The 25,595-nt window shown below is 39.0% G+C and overlaps 1 protein-coding gene across 1 annotated transcript; it reads left to right on the forward strand.

Annotated features, from left to right (window-relative positions):
* The first annotated feature begins 79 nt into the window (after positions 1-79).
* On the forward strand, positions 80-25,595 carry BCAP29 (B cell receptor associated protein 29). The gene is made up of 7 exons (XM_026076043.1): positions 80-401; positions 3,719-3,819; positions 5,901-6,051; positions 12,192-12,327; positions 15,051-15,162; positions 23,107-23,207; positions 24,609-25,595. Exons 1-7 carry the CDS (start codon positions 310-312, stop codon positions 24,645-24,647), a joined length of 732 nt encoding a protein of 243 aa, XP_025931828.1. The 5' UTR covers positions 80-309; the 3' UTR covers positions 24,648-25,595.

A 25,595-nucleotide genomic window follows, 5' to 3' on the forward strand; every position in this document is an offset into this window, starting at 1 on the left:
GGGGCAGGCGGCGGGGGTAGGGGTGGCGGCGGCGGCGGCGGCCCCTCGCGGGGGCCGCTGCGGGCGGGGAGCGGGGATCCCTTACGGTCGTCTGTCGAGTCTCCCCCCCGGGACGGGCCCTGCCCCGAGGGGAAGGAGTACAGCAGGGGACCCCCCTCCCCGCCGTTGTGGTTGAGTTACTATAAACATCCTTCCCTGTGAAACTGCGGGGCACGGCGAGAAAGGGCGCGGGGCGGCGCGAACGGCGGCGGCCGTTGGGGGAGCCGTTAATGCCCGGCGCTGCTCTGTCCCCCGCAGGCCTCCGCCGAGATGACTTTTCAGTGGACGGCCGTTGCCATCTTCCTGTACGGGGAGATAGCAGTAATCCTAGTGCTCTGCCTGCCTTTTATTTCTCCTCTGAGGTAGGAACCAAGTGTGCACTGGGCTTCTCCCCATCTTCCCTCTGGGATTTCTGGAGTGGGCACATGAAGGAGGGCATCTTATGTAAACTCCCTGAGAAATGAAAGCACAACGCGGCCTTCTCAGGAGTTGGTTACCGAGTTTACGCAGTAAACCACCGGAGCAACTTTCCGGGGGTTTGGTGTGCGCTAGGCATTGTGGGTGCGGAACAGATATCTGATATTCAAAGCTAACTGTATGCAGTATTTGTAAGGGCTGTAAGAAATTTGTGAGCGTTTGTTTAAAAAAAAAAAGGGGGGGCAGACTTCTGCCTGATGTAAAAGATTCAGGACTACTGTAAGGCAGGCATCTTTAAACATATATAAGAAGAACATACTAATAGTAGTTCTGGAACACCATACAGACATTACGAAAAATCATTCATTCTTGTCAAATAAATGCCCTTATTAAGGGAAAGAAATGTAACAAACAATGTATTAATTACGCTCATTGTGTGCAAAGGCCTGGCTTACGTTACTGTCTTAAGATTGTTTCCTCTAAGTAGCTGTTTAACTTCAGTAATGTTATTTTTATTTCTTTTTAATAAATAAGGAAAGCTAGAGAAGCTGGCTTTTCTACAAGAAGCTAGAGAAACAGAATTTTGTTTTCTCCAGAAGAACATCAGTAATTAAAAAAAAAAAAAAAAGGAATGAAACCTTAAAACTTTTCAGAAAATTTGCCACTGTCTCAGAGTTGTGTGAAAGGATTAAATACTTGCTTTCTGCAACTTTAGATATATTTAGAATAAAGAATGCAGGTTTCACTGTAGTAATACGTTAGAGAACAAAACAGAACTTTGCAGCATGTAGAGTGAGCAATTGCATACTTAAGCCTGTGGAAGAGTCTTTAAGTTGGTTGGATCCTCCACAGCCAGTATCAAAGTATACCTAGTTTTCCTCAACTTGAGAAGTTGAAATTGTTCTTAAATCTAATTTAACCTCCATTTTTACAAGCCAGCTCATGAGGAGTTCAACATTACAATGTAGATTACTGAGTTCTCCTATTTTCTACTGGTTTCTAGTCAAAAAAGCAACTATATATGTGAGAAGGTGAAAAATATTACAGCAGTTGTAATCAGCAGATTATTAATAATGCTTTATGTGTGAGGAAATTAGCTGCAAAAATGTCTGAAGGCTGATGACGTATACTGGGTATGTAGAGAGTATTAGAGCAAGTTTCACTTATGGTATAAATAGGGCTTTGAATCCAGTCTTTGAAGCTGAAAGGCAAATTCATAACCTGCAGCGCTACAGAAGTTTATTCAAATGTTAAACACACTGCTTTTAATGATACACAAAGGATAGATTTTTGCACTAGCTTCAGTGAGTCTGGTTTGTAGTGTTCAGTTATTCTTTTGAGCAGTGGTTTCTGAAAGAATGAAATACCTTTATCCTTTATGTGACATGTTCAATTCTCTTGTTAACAACACTGTCACAGGAAGCTGGTGGGGTTAAAGATAAGATTTAGCAGTTGTGACAGTACCAAAGGGCAGTGGTTCTGCCAGACACTTCTTGGTGGCTTGGAAGTTGGTTCTGTCATAATGGTAAAACAGGCACAGTTAAAATAAGATGTGAACCTGCTGTTCTTTAAAGTTTCAATTTACTCACTTGTCAGTCTTCAAACAGATATTTTGCCTCTTTTGTGCCTACACTCTTCTGGGATTCTGAACTCCTTTTCAAATTTGCCAGCAAGTTTTTAAGTTCCTGGAGAAAACATATGTTGACAAAATAAAAACGCAAGTTCCCCAAAGGACAGAACTGTACTGCGAAGGGAATGTAATATACGTAGTTTTGGCCACTATTATAATATGGAAGGATTGTATTTATGTGCCTTCTGTCACCAAAAGGAAATTCAGCACTAACATATGTGAATGTTTATGCTTCTGGAGGAAAAATAAGGATGACAGTGTAACAGAGGAAGATTTTGCAGTAAAGAGACCTTATTTTTACCCTTAATATAGCTTGGCAGCATAGCTGACCTAAGGTAGTACCTCAGGTAATCACTTCTTTTTAAGTGAAGATCAGTATGAAACTTGGAGAAACACACATTCTAAGAGTTGGTCAATATGACTTCCTTTGGGTTGTCACTTGGTCTTGATTAAAGTTAGCTTTTTGGTGGATAAAGATTATGGCTGTCTGCTATGAAGCATTCAGATGATACTAGACGATTTAAATAAGCTTAGCGCACATACAGCGATAAAATATTTTAATTCTTTCTGGTGCAGAACAAGTTGGAGATGATGCTACAGCATAGTTTGAATCAAATTCTTAGTAGGTTTGAAACTGCTTTGCTGAATGACAAATTTTAACAGTCTCTGGAGAGTGCAAATACTCTAACAAAAACTGGATATTTTACCTGAGTAATCAGATACCAGTATGCCTGCATTACATCTTGATGGCATGAATAGGTATTACTTCATTTGCATAGTAACACTGATTCTAATCTGCAGAAGAAAAAGGGACTAACTAGTTTGTTGTCTCTGGTGAGTTTCAGTTCAGCTGAGCATACCAGGTGTTCTTCCTTTGTGCTGCAAACTTGAGAATTCTTGTGGATCTATCCATGCAGTAATATTGAATAGGCAGGTGATTGTTAAAATGAAGACGTGCTCTTCGCCACACTTGGACCTCTTTTTCTCTCTGAAGTTGCTTCCTTAGCCAGCACATTTATGCTCTTGAAAGAGGTTTTAACCCTTGACATTAGAATATAAACCTGAGACTTGTCCTTTTGTTTTTACTTGCAAGTTAGAATGTAATAACAATCTGAACATTTACTTTAAAACTAAGCGACTCACCTGGTCAGTATAAAAGATGAGCCTTCAGAAAAAGAACAGTAGAAATTATCTTGATTCATTGAGGGGGGTTGTCTTTTTTTTATTTGGCAACAAGGAGAACAAGTGGGTGAAAATAAAAATGACAGAATGGGTTTTACATTCTTTACCCCATCCCTGAATTCGTTGTATTGTAGTAGTGACTGAACAATGATAATAAAGTAATACTAACTAAAGTGAAAGCTAAAATAAAACATCTGGAGAATACCTGCTATTATATGAGATGTTTTCAAGTCAAACTAGCTGTCTTTGCCTGTACTGGCAATGAACAAAAAAAGACAAGTGAGCTGAAGTGCTGTGAAAGTTGTGTACACCTAATCCAAATTCTCTTGCAATTAAAACTGCTTTCTTAGATCTCATATCAATAACAAGGCTCTCCTCTGTGAGATTACTATGCTTAAGCTCTTCTTGCAGTATTTAATTATTTTTGAATAACACAGTGTTATTTTACAGATGGCAGAAGATTTTTATGATTCCTCTATGGAGCAAAATGGCAATTTTTTGGAACAAGGCATTCCTTACAATAATAGTTTTATTGATCGTCTTGTTTCTTGGTAAGTGTTAAATAATTTCTTAACAAATGGAAAAATTTAGCAGGTGTATGAGGTTTGTGACAGTAGATTGATTGGAAGGATTCAAGCCTAATGGGAGACGATTTATTTGTTTAACAGTTCTACAACAGATTGGAAGAGGAGGAGAGGGCTTATACTGTGTTCTTGTGTGAATGCTGGGAATCCAAATGCAGTAGTAATATAGCAGTGAATGAGGGGGAAAAATGGAACTGCATCTAGGCTGCTACTTGGTTTCACTTTCTTGCACAAGCAAAATGAACTTGAAAGATCTGATACCAGTGTTTGGCTGAGCTGCTCAGCCTGCAGTAGATGGCACTCTTTCTCTCAGTTGCTGTCAAAATAATGCATGAGAAAAATATCCTAAAGCTGTTTGTACTCTTACTCAGCACAGATACAAATCAGCTGTTGGCTACATTTGTTGTGAGTAGATCCTGAGATCTATAAAGCAGGAGTAAAGCTCTAGTGAAATTTGAGCTTGAATGATGACCTTCTGCCTGACAGAATTCATTTAATGTCTGTCCTGGCTGCTTTGCATGGTTTGTGTATTGTTAAGTATCTTCTGTATTTCAGTGATAGAAATAGTTTACCAACATGGATAGGAGAGAAGTGTTTACAGTGCTTTACAATGAAAATGCTATGTAATTCCAAGTTGATTTAAATACAAAGAAAAAATGTATGGTTTTATTGTCTGTGCTGAGAGAAGTGCGCTGCATGCATGACAAGGTCACAGTAGACTGCAAGACTGTATTCCTAATAATAAACAAAATACTAGAAATGCAAATAAGCATTTTTATCACATGTTCATGAGCATCTGTTTATTTTAGAAGATCCTTTAGCAGTAGATCTTGCAGTAAATGGCTTAAGATTGAAAAGTGGTGGATTTCAGTTACTCTCTTTGAACTTCAGTCAGAAACTTTGACCAAAGTTTGCTTTTTGAGTTGGTGATAGTCATTGATGTTCAAGGAAAGGCAGACTTGGGTAAAGTAAAGCAGTGTTGCCATAGCATAAGATGATAAATTAATGCAGGACTGGAATCTTTCCATAGCAGAGGAGTATGGAATTTTGTTTGATCTTAGTCTTCATTGTATTGTTTGAAGTTTCACTTCAAAAAAATATATATATTATACTTTATATATATTTTATATATATAATATATTTTAATAACTTATGAACATGTAAAAGAGACAGTCATAATTGATGTTACTTACTCATGTTTGTCTGTAAAGTTGATTTTTGTCTGCTAGGAAAAAGCAGCAGCAATTTAATGTTGCAGGCATAAAGGTGGGACATGAAAAGTATATTTTTGTGGATGTGCAGGAGGAGATTTTAGGTGTTGTATTAGCCTGTATGCTGGCCTTAAGTTTATAGATTGTAATATGAACTCTTACTGGATCAGTTCTTGTTTCTATGCTCCTTTCAAGAGTATATAGTGGGGCAGATGAAGGTTAGCTAAGGTGTAGCTTAGTCCATTGGTTCTGTTTATGTTCAGCACTGTGTTACTGCAGTCTTCCTATTTTGATGGCTGTTATTGAAAGCAGTAGAGTTTTTTTCTCTGCAATTCAAGTGTAAAATAGATGCTGCTTCTGTCATTACTAAAACACATGCTTAGCTTAAAAAAAAAAAAAATCCATATGAGGCAAATACTTCTGAAGCAGTCTCTCCTTTTTCCCTTCTCCTTCCATCTTCTTACTGTTTGTCCACTGGGCTGGGTTTTAGTTCAGATTGACAGCAGTGACTTTTTGACACTGTCTGTAGGGTCTCTGGTAACATTTGTAGAATGTGTTGCTTTGGCCTGATTCCTGATGACTGCGTGAAAGCATTGGAAATAACTGTTTAAACAGGTTTTGGGCAATGATTGGGCATAACTCCAGAACTGTGTTATTGCTTCAGTGCTTTATCAAGGCTTATCATTAAAGTTTATGGATAACATAAATGATGCCACTACTTGTGCTATGCCTATTTGCTGGGCAGAAAGCCCAAATACATATTTCTAGTATTATAACTGGTTTATCATACATGTGAAACAAAAAATGTGGATAAAAACAATGTGTTTTTATTTACAGATGCTATTAGAGAAGTTAAGAAGTACTCAGCTGCTCATGTGAGTGAAAAGGCTGTAAATGTCAATACCAATGCCTTTGATCATATTCAGATGAAACTCTTCCGATCACAAAGAAACCTTTATCTCTCAGGTTTTTCCTTATTTCTTTGGCTGTAAGTATAACACTTCTCTAATTTCTTCATAGTGCGATTCTTACAAAACTATTGCACAAAGTAACCCAACTAGAAGAAAGATCAGAAGGCTGATTTCAAGAGATTAAAGGAATTAAGCAGATTGGCTATGCTATGAGGCAAATGAGATCAGGGAAAATAATACCTTACAAATGTTTGAAGATTGGAAGGATATGTGAACAACACATGGAAAGAAACATTTTGAATGTTTGAGAAAACATTTATTTTGAAGGAGAAGTTTCTTCAGGGAATACTTATTTCCTTCCTTAAACTTATTCCCTATGTCTTCTTTTTAAACAAAGAAAATTGGAGTAAAAAAAGCCCCCAAACTAAAACATTGTTAAAATAATCCTAATATGTTGCAAGCTGGTATTATTGCGTCCTACTGTGTTAAGACACAAGCTTGAGTCTGACTTTGACCATTTAATCTAAAGCTCAAAGTTAGGATCTGTGGGATAATGTTTCAGCTTCCAAGGAAGGTTTCATATTATTTCAGATCAAGCACTTTATGACAGCTGGCCTACTGTGAGATTATACTCTTAAATTTGGTATTGCTTTTGGGATGTTTTAAATACAGCTAATAACACAGGATAACAGAAAGGACCATTTTATATCAGCCAGTAGCAGCCAAGACTACCTGCAAATCTTCTCAGCTGAGCAGGGAGTACCTAAACTAATTGGACAAATAATGTGAATAAATAGGAATGGGAGTATTGGTCAGAAGATTTCCTGCTTCTATATTTTATGGTGATACTGAGCAAAGAATGCTGGCCCGTTTCTGTAGCTCTTCCAGTGAGTTGCATGACATTCCCTAGATGTACAAGAGGAACGGGGAATAAGAAAATGCCTGGAATTGCAGAGACTTCTGACAAACTTCTTCCATTTGGACTGATGTATTGCCATTCTAGCTGACTGTTACCAGGAGAAGTTCATGAGGAGCATTGTACACAAATATGTGTCAGGGAAAAGTTCATACAAAACTTCAGCAGGAAAATTCTGGAGAAAACAAGGCTAAAGTCTTGCACAATGGTGGTAGGAATGCATCATGTTCTTTGTCTTGCTGTGGAAAGGCTAAGTAAATATGGGTAAATATGTTCATGGTCTCTGCTCCAACAGAGGAACAGTTGGATTATGTCCTTCACTAGAATTAGAAGCTGGTCACCCAGGACTTTACTCTCACCCTCAGCTCTTAAGGAAGAAGACTTGTCAGGTGGCCCTAATGGGTTTAACTGTGGAAATAAGTTCTTCTGCTCTTGAAGAGGTTTGCTTAAGGCCTTTTTTGAGCTACTGGCCTTTCAGTGAAATTTATAAAAAATAGCTGCTCCTACAGTAGTGACTAGATCAGAGGGCTGTACTTTGTAGAGTTATTTTGTTTACCCATTAAACTAGCATTGCATCTGTCGGAGGGAAGGGGGAGAGAAGCATGGTCCTTGGGTTGACTTGTCAGTATACTACTACCCAACCAAGTTAAGGCTACGTGTAGGTACGAGTAGATATTTGGATGCCTCTGGCTGACTCTTCGGGTCAGTTTTGGTTAGTTTCAGCACAGAGGCTAATTGAAGACTCTCAAAGAAGTGGTGGATGGAAACTCCCAAGATGGGGTAGGGTGGAAGCTTGTCACATCTGGCGATACAACAAAGCTCCTTTTCGACCTGTGGTTCTGCAATTGCAGAATATGTACAGTGCCCTGGGAACAGGTGAGGGAGATGACTGCCTCTCAGTAGAAGTATCAGAGCCAGCTGAGTCTCCACCAAGTGTTCACACAGAGAGGAAAAGGAGGATCATAGTTACCAGAGACTGTCCCCCCCGGGGAACAGAGGCACCCATCTGTTAACGTGACTTGATATCGCGGGAGATGTGGCAAGACTGCTGAAGCTTGTCTGGTCCTCTGTTACCCCTTGCTGCTCATCCTTGTGAGCACCTTGGCATATCAAAAGTGACCACAAATCTATGGGAACAAAGATGAAGGGTGTGTGGACCCAGGTGCTGTTCAGGTCAATCCTTGTGAGGGGAAAAGGCTGAAGTAGGGGTGGATGCATCCAGCAGGTCAATATCTGGCTGCATGGCTGGTTTTGCTGGCAGGGCTTTTATGGTTTCTATGATCATGGGACCCTCTTTAGGAACAAGGACTGCTGTACAGGGACAAGATTGTGTCCTGTGGGGCAAGAGTATCTTTGACAACAGTCTGTGGGTGAAGAGGACTTTAAACTCAGTATATCAGGGAAGGGTTGTCATGCTGTGAAGGGAAGTGAAGGCGTGGGGAAGAGATGGGAATCATCTGGAGGAAAATAGGATGGGGAAGACTTTCATACTATGCTTGTGAAAGCAGCACAACTGGGGACCCATATTAAGTTCTTGAACACAAGTTCATACAGCATGCGAATCAAGCAGGAGGAGTTAGAAGCTTGTGCACAGTTGCAGAGCCATGGCCTCATTGGTATTACAAAAACGTTATGGAATAGCTTGTATGACTGGAGTGCTGCAATGTATGGATACAGGCTTTTCAGGAAGGACAGGCAGGGAAGGAGAGGAGGATGGATAGCATTTTGCAAAGGAGTGGCAGGAATGCATGGGGCTTTGCTTTGGAACTGGCAACAACCCACTCAAAAGCTTATGGGTATGGAACAGAGGACAGGCCTACACAGGTAGTGTTGTGGTAGGTGCCTGTTATAGACTGTTTCATCTACTTCCTCTTCTTGATCTGGCATTCTTTAAACAGCTGGAAGCAGTCTCATGATTGCAGGCTTTGGTACTCAGGGAGAAGAAGACTTCAACCACCCCGCTGTCTGCTGGAAGGGCAATAGGTCTGGGTGCAAGCAATCCAGGAGATTTCTGCAATGTGTTGAAGACAATTTCTTAACCCAGGTGATTGATCACCCAACTAGGGGAGATGCTTTGCTAAGTCTATCGCTCACAAACAATGAAAAATTGGTTGAAGATGTGAAGGTCGAGGGCAGCTATGGCTGCAGTAAACATGAGATTGCAGAGTTTAAAACTCTGAAAGAGCTGAAAAAAGAAAACTAGTAGAATTGCAACCCTGGATTTCAGGAGTGCAGGTTTCAGCTTATTTGGGTGTCTCCTCAGCAGGATCCAATGGGAGACTGCCATGGAAGGTAAAAGCCCAGGAGGGCTGATTGATTTTCAAGGATGACTTCCTCGGAGCACAGGAATACTCCATTCCAGTGTGGAGGAAGTCAAGCAGAAGGCCAGCATGGATGAACAGAGATCTACTAACTGGGCTAAGACACAAAAAAGAAGTACACAAAAGGCAAAAATGAGGATGGACCACCCAGGAAGAATACAGAGATATTGCTGCATCATGCAGGGATAGTGGTAGGAAGACGAAGCTCAGCTAAAGCTGGAACCAGAGAGGAATGTGAAGAACAGTGAGAAGGGCTGAGAATAAAAGGAAGGCTAATGAAAATGTGGGCCCACTCTGTGGGGCAGGGGACCAAATGATAAAGGATATGGAAAAGGCTGAGGCATTGAGTATCTCAGTACCAGCCTTGCCTTGGTTTTCACAAGGTCTGCCATCTGGCCTCCCAATTCTCTGAGCCTTCTAGGAGAGACTGTGGGAATGGAACATAACCCACAGTAGAGAAAGATACAGCTAGGGACCGCTTGAACAAATTGGATGTACGCAACTCCGTGGGACCAGATGGGATGCATCCTAGCATGTGGAGAGAGCTGGCCAGTGTCATTGCAGGACCATGCTCTATCATCTTTGAAAGATCATGGTGATTGGGGGAGGTTCCTGATGATTGGAAAAAGGTAAATGTCACACCCTCCTTCAAGAGAGACAAGGAGGATGCAGGGAACTACAGGCCAGTCAGCCTCACCTCAGTCCCTGGAAAGGTGATGGAGCAAATCTTCCTCAAAGCTGTTTCTAGGGACATGAAGGACAAAGTGATGGGGAACAGCCAGCACAGTTTTACTGAGGACAGATCATGTCTGATCAATCCTATTGCCTTTTGCAATGAGTTCACTGGCTGTGTGGATAAGGGGAAAGCAGTGGATGTTGCGTGCCTTGACTTCAGTAAGGTCTTTGACATAGTTCCTTATAGTATTCTGATAGCCAAATTGTGGAGAGATACTCACGGGAGAAGTGGACAATGAAGTGGGCGGAAAATTGCCTGGACCTTTGTGCTTCAAGGATAGTAATTAGTGATGCAAAGTCCAGCTGGCATCCCTTGGGGATTGACACTGGGGCCAGTGCTGCTTAATGTCTTTATTAACAACCTGGATGATGGGATGGAGTGTGCTCTCAGCAAGTTTGCAGACTATACCAAATTGGAGAGAGGAGTCAGTGTCCTGGAGGGTGGGGCTGCTATTCAGAGGAAGCTGGACAGACTGGAGAGATGCTCTGAAAAAAAACTTATGAAGTTCAACAAAGGCAAATGCAAAGCCCTACATCTGATAGAATAACCCCGTACAGCAGTACAGACTGGGGACTGACTGGCTGTGTAGAAAGCAGCTTTGTAGAAAAGGACGTGGAGGGCCTGGTGGACAGCAAGTTGAGCATGAGACAGCAATGCAGTCTTGCAGCAAAGAAGGCCAATCGTGTATTGGGCTGTAATAGCAAGAGTGTAGCCAGCCAGTGTTTCCCCTCTATTTGGCACTTGTCAGACTGCATCTGCAGGCTGTGTCTAACTTTGACTCTCCAATACAAGGTAGATATTGACATACTGGAGTGACGAATGCAGAGGGGCATCAGAAGGTTTGGGGACTGGAGCACATCAAGTATGAGGAGAGAGGGAGGGAGCCAGGCTTCTACTTTAAGAAGAAAAGGTAAAGGGAGGGAATCTTACTGCTTTATACAGCTACCTAGTGAGAGATTGTAGAGAAGATGGAGCCAACTCTTCTCAGGGATCCACAGTGAAAGGAAAAGAGGCAACAGTCCCAAGTTGGAACCTGGGAAATTCTGACTTGATAGAAGAAAAATACTTTGTACCACAAGCGTGGTCAAACACTGGAACAGGGACCCTGAGAGACTGGAATATGCGTCGGTGGAGATGGTGGGAACGCAACTGAACAAGCCCCTGAGCAGCTTGCTCTACCTGGCCCTGCTTTGGGCAGAAAACTGGACTGGATGACCTGTGGCACTCGTTCCAAAATACATGATTCTATGATTCTATTGATTCTATGACTCTATTTTATTAGTGATGTCTTGTTGACTCCTGTTCTCTAATCTGTGTTTCTTCCGATGTAAGTTAATAAGCAGTAATAAAACACACTCCCCCTTGGAAGAATATGGGCATGGGGACCCTAGCTTTTTTTTTTTTTTTTTTTATCAAAACCAAAAAAGTGTGAAAATGAGCTTTCAATAAAAAGCAGGTAGGGTGGCTTTTTAGCTTAGCTGGGAAGTTAACAGTTTCTGTTAATGCTCTTTCAATTATGAAAAGGACAATTACTTGGATTTTCAAATTTCCTTTGAAGAGCAGATATATTATAGGAATTAATTTAATTCATTGTTGTCTTGGCCTTTCCTTGATTCAGCAACATTATCATTGTGAAAGACTCCAAGATAATGTATGAAAATAGTGATGCAAAGAGGCAATCATAAGTTCAGACTAAGGAAGGTATTTGCAAAGCTTGGATTTGAGGTGCCATATGAGTGCTAACTTTCGTGTATATTCTGATCTATACAGTATCAACAGAGTAGTCTGAGGATTAATAGGTTCATATTGTTAATTTTATCCTAGTCAGGCCTTTAATAAAGTTTTTTATATCATACTTATTACCATAACACTGTTACTTGGGTCTTGCCCATCTTGATCTATTGTACTTAAAGCACTAAGTCATTTAAGTGTATTTCAACCTTTAAGCAAAGCAGGTCTCTGGCCCTTTAATGGTTGTGAATTTTTCTTCTGCAGAGGTAAAAATCAGAGCTGGGGCTCAGATTTTTGATGGATGAAAATCTTTTCAACTTCTTAGTATATTATGTCATTGTTATTTGTCATTGGTGAGCCTGGTTGTTTCCCTTTAAGTGCTTAAACAGTCCTTTGTGTTTTTGTTTCACATCTAATATGAAGCTAGAGAAAAGGGTTTTGTGTTGCTGTTTTGTTTTGTTTTTTTAATTTGTGCTGTGGATTATTGTGCTCTTCACTGTGTTTCTTCACCAGTGTATTGAGACGTACTGTTACCCTTCTTACTCAGTTGGCAAAAGGGATGGCAACTCAAGCAGCTCTGGAATTGCAAGTAAACAACACTACTGAAGCAGCCAAAAAATATATAACTGAGAATGAAATGCTGCAGCAGGTATCTTATAACCTTTTCAGTTATTTTATTAAACAGCAGGTAGTTAGTATAAAACTGGTGTGGGTTTTAAAACTTCTTGATACCAAATGTTTTGGGGCTGTTTTTTTCAGTGAGGAAAAGGTAAGAACAATTTCCTTACAATTTGTAATTCAGAATACTGAATAAAAATTTCAGTAGCATCTTATTAAGAAAGAAAACTAATTCAAATAAATGAAGGAAGTTCTGTCTTTCCAGTTTGAAACTCATCAAAATACTAACATTTACTTAAAATATTTCTTTGAATTTAATCTTAGCAAAATAGAGGGAGGCGCTAATCTTAATCTTTCTTACCCTAAACAGTTGGCTGTTTATGTCAAGGCTATTGCAGTCCAGTATGGAGAAGCCTCCAGTACAACGGCTCTGCTGCTGACCATTTCTTATAAACAGAACTTGCTCCAGTCCTGAAGTGTCTTTTCTAACTAATAAAATTGGTCTTTGTATTTATTTATTTTTATGGTGGGTCAGCCAACTACCTAGCTAGACTTTCCCTGTCCCAGTAAGGAACTGACGTAATGTTCATGAGGATATTACTGAAAATATCTTACTTAAAGAAAAATAGACCCACCAGTGGACCAAAGACATATTATTTTTATGAGAAGAATGGAGAAAATTAAGCTATCATTTTTCTGTGGTTCAGTGTACAGTTGGATGAGGGAAGGGAAATTGGCAAAGAAGTCTTTTCTTGTCATTGGTTAGTTCAAATTCTGTTGGAAGCGGTTGAACCATAAGCCAAAGTGCAGATACCCAGTGTGTGAAGATGTTTACAGGACTCTTCACTACAGCATATTGTCAAAACAAAATTTACTGCAGGTATGTCCAGGTTTTCTTCCATTCTCTTTGGAGCAGTGTTTGTGGTTACTAGCACCGTAATAATAAATCTTCAGATGGTAAGAACAGACTCTGGGTAAAAAGTACTAAAAGGCATGCAAAAGAATCTGTTGTTTGAGAGAGAGATTTTAAAATAAGCGTCAGTGGAGTGTGTTTTAGGTATTCCTCAAAATATGCAATGATTCTGAATTTTTGGAATTTGGTATTTTGCCAAAATGTTATGGACTCCCAGCCTCAGCCGTGGAATCTGTCACTACTGCATCCTGGTATGCATTTTCTCTGTCCTGTTGGGATTCAGCTGAAAGTCCTCTTTTTATGCTGCCTTCATTCTTAGGTGTGTGTTTCCCTAGTGACACGTTCTCTTAGCTGCTTGTAATTGATAGCCAGAAACTAGAACTGTAGCCTTCCTGTCTTTGTTTCTATTTGGTTTTGATTACGTGTTTTTTTTAAAAATACGGTAGCCACAGGTCCAGCCAGCATGCTGCAGGTAGATCTCCACCTTGTTCAAGATGCAAAGTGTTCAGAATTAGTTTATTATAACATTATAGAGATAGTATGGCTTAGGGTCCTCCATGGCTTGGCCCCTGCATTTCTTTCTTTACAAATGTTCACTCTACCACCAGAGAGAGGTGAGAGCAATTGCATTTAGGACAACGTTTATAATTGTTAGTGTAAATACTGTGTATTTGTCCTAGAGTGTGAGGTCTGCGCTGGTCCCTATTCAGTAGTTACATGGAGCACAGGACTTAAGATAAAAGTTAATAGAAATAGCTTTTTGTGTATTAGTAGAAAGAGATGAGAACAGAAGTAAAGGAGTCAGTGTGAAGCCCCTGTAGCTTTATTTCATGACAAATTGACTACAGATTTGTTACCAGCAGTCTAATGCAATCTCTGCTCTTGGGTTAAATTGCATCTGGGAAATTCTCTTCAGCTCTTTTCTTTGGATTGTTTCCCAAGTTTTATCAACAGGTTTTGTTCTTTTTTTTTTTTGCCTGAAGTAATCTTTCCCTTCTGCCCTCATCGATGCCTTATAATCTCTCTTTGATATCATGAGTTCACCTAACAGGTGTTCATCTCAGTTGTTCTGCTTTTCTTCTTCCTTCTAAATATTTACCACTGTCTTTGCTTTTTCCATAACAGGGATGATGTTTGGTGGGCAAGTAGAAGCTGTAGGAGCAGAGAGTCTAAGTATGGGGGTCTAATCCTTAATAAATGATACTTTTAAGTCATCAAATAGTAATTGTCTTAAAGATAAGAGCATGCATAGTAAGTAAAATAGTACCAGTGTTTTCAGAGTACAGTAAGCACACTGGTCTTGTATCTAGTATTTACAGGGCTGATCTTGAATGCTTTCTTAGTTTTACTTGAATTTCAGTGGATATCTAATCTGGGTATCAAAGTATTCTAAAGATTAAAGAAGTAGCTATAAACCTGCAAGGAGAGACTTCTAATGATATATTGCACAGTTTAAATACGGATGGTTTAATTATTAGAACAAGTTATACATAAACATGATGGGGTCCTGTCACTTGCAGTCCCAGTGTATGTCTTTTCAAAAAGCCATTTATAGCCTGAACAGAAGTTGTGGGCTTGATTCAGAGATATCATGTACTCTTATGCAGGAGACTACATACTATTACAACACTTCATATCAACTTAAAACATGGAGCATATTTTTTCCAGTTTTTTCTTTTTTTGTTTTTCTAGGATGACTGAGTACCTGCCTGTTCTGTAGGCGTTTGATAAAACCTGTCACTTCTCAAGATCAAAGCTGACATTCTCTGTTTTTTTGGTATTAATATCTTAGGCTAATTAAACCAAAACTAACTGTAGTAACTGTGGGGTTTTTTTAATAGGCCTTGAATGAAAAAGGGAGCGGTAAAAAGAAAGAGTCAGCAGAAGCAACCGATGAAAAACTAAAGAAAGAAATTGTACATTTGAAAGCAGAGTTACAGAAGACATCAGATGGTAAATATCGGTTAGGACTTTTTTTGCGATTAAAAAGATAATTTCAACGCTGTAGATCAAAAATTTTATCTAGGTGTAGCATTAACTAACTTCATCAGTTTATGGAATACTTTGTTTTAGGTTTTTTTTTCCATTTGACCAGGAGCTTTAAAACATACCATCACCATCTTTTAGTAAATGTTTCCATTATGAAAATACATCTTGTAACTTGAGCACCTTAGTTATAATTGTTCATAACTCGAACTGCTATATTTAAGTGATGTTGACTTGTCCTCATCAATGATATGCTGGATAAGGTATCAAATACTTGTTGCTGAAGGCATCAAGCTGATCCTTCCTGTCATATGTAACAGGCAATCTCCCTGTATAAAAAGGGGAAATGCATGGTTGAAGCTTTTTGCATAATGTGGCTTTTAGGTTAGGTAGCAGGTAAGTTCTTGACTAGTATTCTAAATGTGTCTCCTGCAACAGTGGTGTTAGTTTTTTGGGTTTGGGGGTTTTTTTTCCAGTCTACAAGGAAATGCTCCTTGCGGGTTTGTAGCATGACGCTTTTGCTAGCAGTTTCCATGTTTAATGTTTAGGTGGTCAAAGCTGCTTTCTTAGGAATCCAAACTGAGATAGAAGCAGATTTTACCTGTTTGGTTTTGTCCTATTTGGATCTGTCAGGGTGTGTGATGCTTATGAACAGCTGCCCATCCAAAATTAATGTTTTTATGATAACACTGCTTGTGACCTTGTAAGCATTAATCAGATGCTCAGGCTGTTACAAAATACATATTTTCATGGTAGCGCATAGCATGTTGTCATCAAAACATAGTAGTACTTCCATGTTGCGTAGCACTGCTACAAAGCTGCAAAAATAGCAACTCCAAATAATTTATGAATCATTTTTCATTGTCCACTGGGAAGACAAACAAGAACTGCAGAACAGCTATTTTCTTGTTGCTTCAAGTCAAGCTGAATTTTTAAATAGAGGGTCTCATTAATTCACATTCCCAGGCAGGTTTGATTGTGGGTTTTCCCCTCTCCTGCTGTTTTCTTAAAGAAAGGGAGGAAAGCTGCCTTTGAAGTGACAGGATCAATGAAAAATATAAATGCATATGTTTTATTTAGACTAACTGGTGGTATGTAACACTAATATAATGTAAGCTTTTCAGTCAGGAATGCTATAGAAAACTAAGGAATAAATAGATTTACCACATGCTGTTTCAGCTGCATTCTCCCTGCAGGCTGTTGTCCACCCAAAAGGTGTATAAATTAAGGCATGCTTCAGGCTTTTGTTAGGGGGGAAAGTTGGGGAGAGGGTCTTTTTAAGGAATGAGTCAGAAAATATTTTCAACACCATTTCCCCCCCCCCCAAAAAAAAAAAAAAAAAAAAAAGACAAACAGAAAACTTCATGGTTACTTTAATTGCCATCATCAGCTAGATAGTGTTACGGTATGTCTGTCTTATGTTTTTGTAGCTTTTCTTACACTTTATTTGAGCCAATCAATAGCCAACAAGCTTGAAGTACTTGATAATAAATGCTTCTTTAGATGCAGCTTTGTATGGAGAGTTAGAGGTTTCATGTGAATTGAACTTACTGGTTTCTTTTGAAACTTCTGCAACTCAGCAGGTAAGCGTTAAGTTTCATGCTCACTGAGTAATGCATTACCCAAAATCAAAGTTCAGATTAAAAAGAGGTGAGACAAGCTTTTTGGTTTGTTGAATGTCACTGAGTTTACATGACTAAAGTTATCCTTTTGTGCCCATGAAGTCATATCCCTGGTGTTTTTTGTGGAAGTGTTTTTTGGGTTTTGTTTTGTTTTTTGGTTTTTTTTGAGGGGTGGATTGGTGTCCCCTACCTGTGAAACAAAGCAAAACTGGTATAAGAAAAATCTTTCCTGTTTTTTCTGCTATGATATCAGTAAGAGCCTTTTTTTTCTATTGTTTTGCTGCTTCAATGAAAAACATATCTGATCTTTTGCATCAAGCAGTTTCAAATACCTGTTGTGATAGGGTGAAAAGAGGAATATCTCAATAGAGTGGCACTCAGAAGGAGTCCTAATTGTAAGTTTGCTTCAAATATCAGTACCTCAGTTTAATATCAGATCAGGGCTTTGACTTTAGAGGAGACCTGAATTTTCTGTAAGGTTTTGATGTAGTATTTACTACTTCTAGCAGAGCAAATACTACATATGTCCTCTTCCTGTATTTCTGACTGAAATTATAACATAGACAGTAATTATTGCAGGCTTTCAGGAGATTCATCTCTAGTTCTTCGGCTTTCTACCTTTCATGTGGAAACTACAGTCTACTTTATCTTTTTGTCTAATTGACCGTAAGTAAGATTCTAAGTTAGGAAGATATTTTGCTACTTACTATGTTTTGAGTGGGTGCAGAGGAAGAATGGAAAAACAAGGCAAGGGAGAAAAACTATGAGTAGTGTAATTACTAAATCTGAGGAAAGATCTGAGGAAATGAGGTAACAAAGGTTTCAGCCAAATAAATTTTATTTTCGGACTTGATTTTCCTATCCTCATTGAGGCCCTATTTCACTTTGACAAAGTGAAGGCAAGGGGGCTTTTTTCCCTCCTTTATTGCAGACTCGCATACTGGGGGCTTTATAGGCACCCAGCAGTGGGCTAGTAGTTTCAGAGCCTAAATCCATTTTTAGCATACCTGGACATGTAATAACATGACTTTGGAGAAACCTTCTGAGATGGCATTTTATTGATACATGTGTATTATGAAAAACGTCTCACTGGTGTCTAGGAATAAATATGAGTACTCCTAGGATTTAGTAAGCCAGGGTGCAGAGGTGAGAAAATATTTCTCATACTGCACGTTATATACTTCTCTGACAAAATGTTGACTCGGGTAATTAAGGACTGTCAATGTGGCTGCTGTCAGAGCTACAGGATTTTTTCTGGGTAAAGAATAAGTGATGTGATAGTGGTGCTGGTGGTAAGCATCTGTAATTCAGATTTGCAGCAGTAGGGGTTTTTTTTCTGAAAAATGTGATGTTTCTGCAGTTTTTATTTGTGCAAAATGCTAATTGTGACAAGTATCGTAACTGTAAGTACTGGTATGTTCCTCTGTTTCATTTTGATGAAATTTTTGGAAATTATCCAAAAACATACAACAAAGCAAACTATCTGCAGCTGGAGAAGAGGTCAGAGTCTGAGAGAAGTTTCATAAAGCAGCTGTCCTTACAGTTTTGGGATCAGGGTGGAGGGGAGAAAGAGAAACGAAAACTTTTCAGTGCTGTAACTTTCTTTTCCCACTCACAGATCCCACACTGTGAAAATATTGACTGTTGAACTCTCTATTATTATGGGATGCTTTGGTCAGAGGGAGACTTCTACAATGCTGCACTGTCTCACTTTCTTGTTATCTCGGGTCATCTTTTTGCTGACACTGTCCTAGTGTACGGTAAAAGCTACAGCATTATTTACACAACAGAAATTTATACAGAACAACAAGTATTGCAGCAGAACAGGCTGTTGGCAAACTCCTGTCCAGCTGATTGATCCCTCACTCTTCTAATAGTATTTCATGGCAAATGATGTGCACCAAAAGTTTCCGCCTATATATATAATCACATAATGGTCATTGTGGTCTCCAGCACCTGTGTGCAGTTATTGAGCTGTGACCTTACTGCATTTTTGAGCAGTGTCTGTCATGCCACACTGAGAAGAAATCTGGAGATAACATTTCTTTGACTCTGCCATTAACATTTCACTCTCTGTACTTGTACTGAATCGTCAAAGTCATTTAGGTGCTTTTGAACTGCAGTCCAGCTCTTTCTGAAAAAAATCTTTAATATGTTTTGTTGTCCTAAGCTTATAATAGGGCAGGAGGAAATTCTGATGAAACTTCTCTGCATGCTTTAATCAGGTTTGTTTTGTATACGGAATTTGACACATGAGTTTTTTGTTTCATAATTGCATAGCAGGGTAGGAGACAGGAGTAGGAAAGCAGCAGTTGGTGTGGAGGGCTGGTTTTAGAACTGCTTTTCATTGGTGACTATTCTAGAAGGTATGCACGTGCAGATGTACAACTGTAGCTTAAAAACCCTAAGATTGTTGAATATTGGGAAGATACGAACAACTAATACAGACATTATGAATACATTTCATAGAACTGTTGCCACCAGTGAGTTCAGTTGGGCCTTTGTGTTCATGGGCAGGCTAGTGACATATATGAAAACTGTATTTATGTCGAGTTCTATCGAAACACTCCAGTGCCCTCAACCTTTATCAGCTTTCTTTTGTAAGCTGGGGATATGAGATACAAGTCAGTTAAATGAACTGGCCAGAGTGTCATGTTATTGAGCCAATGACAGAGGTTTAGAACCAAAGTCCATTTTACTTAACTTTGCTTTTTAACTGCTAGATCATAACCATGGTGGGAGCCATTGCACAATGTCACATACAACACAAGTTGATATTCATGTTTGTTAATTCAAAGGGATGATGTTGTATATAGCAAGCAAGATTTTGTTATACGAGGCCCTTTGTACCATCTTAAGATGCTGTAAAATCCCTTTGTAATAATGTTTCATTTGAGATTAAGTTACTTGGAGCAACTTTCTGTAGTTTTCTGGCCTTGCCTTTTTTAAAATTTATCTGACCTTTATATCTTAAGCACTGAATTCAGAATTAGTCTGGAATTAACTGACTGGAGTTGTTCCCAGCTTTACAGCATACCTGTTGGCTATCTAAGGTGAATCTCTTCTCCCATCTGTGCCTAAATTCTTAACTTGAATAGCCCTTTCTCAACTTTGTAAAAGCTTGAAGACTCTCAAAGCACAGGGATCTTTCATAGTCATAAAGTAGTCCAAATCATTTGGGTTTTAGAAGTTGTACTATGAGCAATACTAATTTTAAGTTCCAGACTACACCAAATTTACTTAGTAGCAAACCCTGTAAGCCAGGTGATTTAGTCAACCAAGAACTAGTAGCTGTGCAGCAGAATGCCTGAAGAACCACTGTGCATTTTTTTTCTAATATTCTGTTCTCTATCTTTGCTGAAATGAAATAATAGAATTGCTACAGCTACTGGTCGGTGGTAATGTCTTCAATTTTATTCCTTGTCTTGCCTCAGCTTCAGAGGAGTCCAGTCTCTGAAGTAAGCTGTTTATCCTCAAACAGGATACAGAGAAGGCAGTAAGGGAAGGGCAAGTTCTGTATTTCTCCCTGACTGTACATGTTATATTAGTTTATGGATTTGTAGTCACATGCTTAAGTGTAAAGCGATAAAGTTTTCTGTAAATGTCTTCAGTTTATACTGATTTAAGAGTTTTTCTTTGCTTTTCTTTAAGGGGGGAGAGGGTTGAAAAAGGATGGTTTACCTTTCGCAGTATTGGGGCTGGATTCCAGTTTGGGGATTTACCAGCTATTTCTCTTGCTGTTTGCATTACCATGGAAGCAGCATCTCTCACCTGATGGCTGCTCATGCATTTACTTGGTAGGAATGGTCAGCTGTTGGGTTCTGCTTGCTTCCAGAGCAGCTGTTCTGTCTCCTGCAAGGCAAAGTAAAAAGCCAGATGGAAACCAGAAAAAAACTGACTGTACTGTGCACAGAGTATTTTCTATTTTATGCTGGTTGAGTGTTTATATGATGTGATCCGTATGACAAAAAGAATGTATCTGTACGGTTGATTTGACTGTATTGCACTGTTCATGGAATGCCACCATAGTTGAGCAGCAACGTATGGGCAGTCTCCAGTGGTTTGACAAGACATCCACAGAAGTTGGCCTGCTGGGGAACTCATGCTGTCAAAGATGTGACGCTCCTTTTTACTGTGTGGCCCCAACAGGAATGAGGTTGGCTTTCTTGTCCACAGCCAGCAGAGGTGGAAGGGACAATCTGGTCTTTGCTTTTTCCCCTTCCAGGGTTAGGTGAGGTATTCCTATCATATACCTATTTTGCTCAAAGCATTGAAACAATGTGGTGGGTAGTGTGCTTTCTTGATCTACAGATGCATTTAGATATTTTGTTCATGTTTTAGAGATATGGTTGGTTTTAGTTGCAACTATAGTATGCTGTTACTTGTAAAACAGCCAAATAGTGTTAGATCAATGACATTGAATTATGATTTCTTCAAAAATGTGATATATTTCACTGTAACTATGGACAAGAATGATTAAATAAAAGAGCAAGATTGTTTTCTAGTTAGCAGATCACTGAAGAGGCAAAATGGCATATGCATGTTTTTTGTCTACAGCTTAAAGATCAGTAGTTTATCAAATTTTAATATGCTCATTATAGTGTGTAGCATATTTTAAAGAATAGCAAGAGAAGAGAGATGGTCAGGAAGTAAGAGAATAAATGCAGTGAGGTTTGACTTGTCAGATGTGTGGAGACGATGGTTATTCCAAATACCAAGACCCTTAGAGAAAGTTCTCGCATCGATGCTGTCAAGATTGCATTAAAGGACAGAGAATATCTGTGTAAGAGTAAGGGAGAGAAAGAAAGAATTGTGGAGAGGCAGGATGAATTTTTGACTACATTGAAATCAATAGGATTGACTGTAATTAATTTCAGTAGATCAGAATTTCTGCCTAGGTAAATGTCATATTACTGAAAGACTACTTGTAGGCTTTTAAAACAAGAATGATTTGAATCTAGACATTCAAGTTAATAAAAGAGGAAAAAATTGGATGAATAGCAGAAATACTAGGATAGGGAGTCTTCCTTTTTGCATGTAGGGGGATGTTCAAGATCTTTGCGTCCTGGAGTCTCAGGAACTAGGACTAGGAACTAGCTCCTGAAGTGAAATACGGCTCAGACCAGCATGGTTGTAGCTAGGAGCTTAAGGAAAACAAATCTAGTTTCTCGTCTTCTGAGAACAGATTCTCTACAGATGTGCTGCAGTTCTTGAATATCTCAGAAGTCTCTGGGAAAGAACAGTCATTATCAGGGAGCTCGCAGTCACATTGCTGGAACAAGGGAAGTAGCAAATGCTGCTGCTTTTTTTTTAATTTGTACCACTGAGATTGTTTTTAAAATGCAGCTCTGTGAGGCAGCCTTATAGGTCATTAACAGTGTTTCTCTGTTGTAGCAGGAGTAAATCAAGTTTTAGGGTATGTCTGTGCTGCTACAGCAGAGGCATGTAAAGATACCTGAAATACCTATAGCAGAGGAATATAAAGATATCTACATGACCTTACTCGAATGCTTGCATAACAGTTTAGGAGTAAGAGCCTTTATGAAGCTTTATGCTGATTTATCCTGCATTGTAAATTAGCCCCCTGTAGAGGCCTGGGCTGTTTTGTACTGCAACATAGACTTGCTTTCAGTTTATTACTGTTAGATCTGTAGTGGGGAAGGAATGCTTTCAGAATCCTTTAGCAATTACTTTTTGTCATGTTAAAAGCCTGTTTACAGTTGTCTAGCCCCCCCCCCCTTCTGCCTTCTCATGCATAAAATGATGCTTCTAATGAATGATCTCAAGCATGGTAAAATATGCAAAAGGGTGGAAGAAGGGGACTACACACCTATAATAATATATATTCCTTTTTTTTCATTTGATATACAGACACAGCTGCTTTGCTAAAATCCTGCTCGATGTTTGAGTTCTACCTTCCTTGTAAAAGAAGGCTGACAGAGTTTGGTTTTAGGGTTGTGGTGTTTTGGTTTTCTGGAGCTATCCTCTGCAATGTGGCAGATGACTGCACTGTCACTAATTTGTTACCTCCAACCAGCAGTTTATTGGTCTTGCCCTTACCTTTCCCACAGCCCCTTCCTGCTTCCTGTGCTGCTGTTCTGAATACATCTGCCATTCTCCTTCCCCTTCCTGCCCCCCATGTCTTCCTGTATCCATCTGTGATGCTCCATTTTAAACTTTTCTAGAAGATGGGCTCTCTGGTACAGTGGAGCCCTAATACATGACTAGGGCTCTGAGGAACTGCAGGAATACAAGTAATAATTAAAACATGAATTCTGGTATTTTACAGCTCACCTCAAGGTAACTAATGAACTGACAGCAGTTAAAAAGCAGTCTGAAGGCCTTAAAAGAGAATATGACCGTCTTATGAAAGAACATGAACAGCTTCAGGTAGGTGGTTCTGGTTCACTATATGAACACAATGTTCTGAAATTGTACCAGCAAAATTATGTTAGCTGCGTGTTTATTATGCAAGAGAATTTACCAAAATCTTCAGTACAGCATAAAGTTACAATGGACAACACTCCTTAAAACTTCATCAAAACAGTAAAATTTTGTCTTGCAAGAAATGGAAGGCAAAGATATTAGCATTTTCTTTTTTTTTTTCCGCTTCATGTGCGAAAGTTCAGATCACTGATAGACATAGTTTTGCTGTCACTTGGAAGTTAAGATTCAGATAGTTTTGCATGCCAGAATCAAATTGAAAGCTTCAAGAAAGTGATAGGTGTAGTGTGTGTGGTATATACATCATTTACAAGAGTAATTTTGTTTTGTTTTGTTTGTTCTTTAAACATTCTTTTGCAAATGTTGCAATACTGTTGATACACAAGAATAAAAAAACCCCAACCTAGGCTACAAACGAGCTAGTCTAAAACTTCACACTGAAGTACAAAATACAAAAAGGAAACATTAACAAGCAAAAGCTGAATTAGCAGCTGGGTCAGGTTTACATGTATGCATGGCTATAATACCCAGAATATATAACATAATTATTTCTGCTAGAACTGGGAGCACTGCTCGTTCTTAAAGTTAACTGTCAGGCATTTGTGTGTTCCATATCTAACATCAGGCCCAGCCTGTTTTAGCCAAAATGTATCAAGAAAAATGAAAGCTTGTTTACAAGTAGTGATGTGGGAGAAAATACATTATTTCTGATTTAAAATTCTGGTGACCAGCTTTTCAAGAAAAGCAATTTGTTGCTCCTGCTGGAAAAAAAAATGCAAATTTAAGCTGGATGTAATCTCTCCCTTTTACTGTGTGGCTCAGCTTACTGATTCACAACCTCGCCCTAAACTCCTCTGGAGACTGCTCAGTTGGTCTCTGTGTTTCCAGAGTTAAGACCACCATCCATGTCCTGTCTTTGTTGTGCTCCCCTGTGTAATGACCCGTAGCAGTACTGCTGCATTTCTTGTGGTCTAGAACACACATCCTTAGTTTGCTATGTTTACCTCTGAACAAAAAGAACATAAGGTACCAAGCACACAGTAGATACAACTCCTAGAGATAAATCAGTTGACGGAGCTTGCTGAAAAGGATTTTTTTCTTAGTCTGCTACACAGTTCAACTCTAACGTGAATAGGAAGAAGAAGTAGGCTCTATGGCTGCTACTCTATTGGGATCAGAGTGGATGTGTTATGTGGGGTAGTGTTGATGGGACTACAGCCTTGAAGAGTGTATAGCGAGCAAATTGCATGAATGTAGGAGGGGCAAATAGTAGACTAGTTGTCTGGAGACAACAGTTTCTGATCTTGCCAAATGTAAAATAAGATTTTTCAATCTGTCTGTTTTCAGAACAGCTTAGGTGAAGCAGAAGACAAGAAGGACTTGTAGGTGCATCTAAGACAGATGGCCTTGATACAGTTGCTTCGATGTGAAAAGTCTTGTGCTGTTTAGACTCCTGATGCGTATGTGAAACAAACTTGATTTTGTGAAAAGCACATGCACTGCAGGTCACTGTTCAGATTCCTCTAATATATCTTGGTTGCCAATATATTCTGTGTTGCAATTAAAATATTAAGTGGCTTACCAGATTTACCATGGAGTTTGTCACTGCACTTGTGAGGAAAACTATGAAAATCTTTCAATTCCTTCTGGAGCAACTTGGCTGCTCTCCAAGCTTTTGCCTTCCAAAATGGTAAGAGATCACGCACCATTTGCTTGTAGCATTTGACTGAGGTTATATATCACGCTAAATCATGAACACACGATTACCCAAACCTCCTTGGCAGCACATATTAGGAGTCTTCAGAAATTCAGTTACCAGTGGGTTGAAGAAGAGTGAAAGCTTTTCATCAAGCATTCCACTTCCGTGGAAAACTGACAATCAATTTAAAAAAATAAAATTGCATTGCTAAATCCATCTCACTTGCTTGTAACTTAGCCACTTGGATGAATGTATTTTTACAAATAATATTTTGCATGCCTCTGGTTTATTCTTCTTTAAAACATTGAGTTATTTCAGTTTTCATAACCAAAGTTTTGGGTTGGATGATATTAACATTCTATATTTTTTCACTGTTTACATCTGTTAACTCTGTATGTGCCACCTAACTTCTCTTGCCTTGCTGAGTAAAAATTATTTTAAAATGTTGATGGTTGGGTTTTTCGTTTTTTTTTCTTTTTCATGGATATTATACCTCAAATAAATGTGCACTGTTTTGCAAAAGCCTTCTTTGATATTCTGAAAGTTGTGTTTTGAGTATCTTTTTTGTTAATTGGTTCCAATTTGTATTTGAAAGTTGGATATGTTTATTATATTAAAGGGATTGTTTAAGTTCA

Source organism: Apteryx rowi, unplaced genomic scaffold (assembly GCF_003343035.1).
Source record: "Apteryx rowi isolate R43461 unplaced genomic scaffold, aptRow1 scaffold_423, whole genome shotgun sequence".
NCBI lineage: Eukaryota > Metazoa > Chordata > Aves > Apterygiformes > Apterygidae > Apteryx > Apteryx rowi.

Bases quoted from the DNA above. Each gene is read 5' to 3' on its own strand.
- BCAP29 (XM_026076043.1), top strand. From the start codon at position 310: ATGACTTTTCAGTGGACGGCCGTTGCCATCTTCCTGTACGGGGAGATA. The intron at 12,328-15,050 runs GTATCTTATAAC...TTTTTTTAATAG, and splicing joins AGAATGAAATGCTGCAGCAG to GCCTTGAATGAAAAAGGGAG. The intron at 15,163-23,106 runs GTAAATATCGGT...GGTATTTTACAG, and splicing joins GTTACAGAAGACATCAGATG to CTCACCTCAAGGTAACTAAT.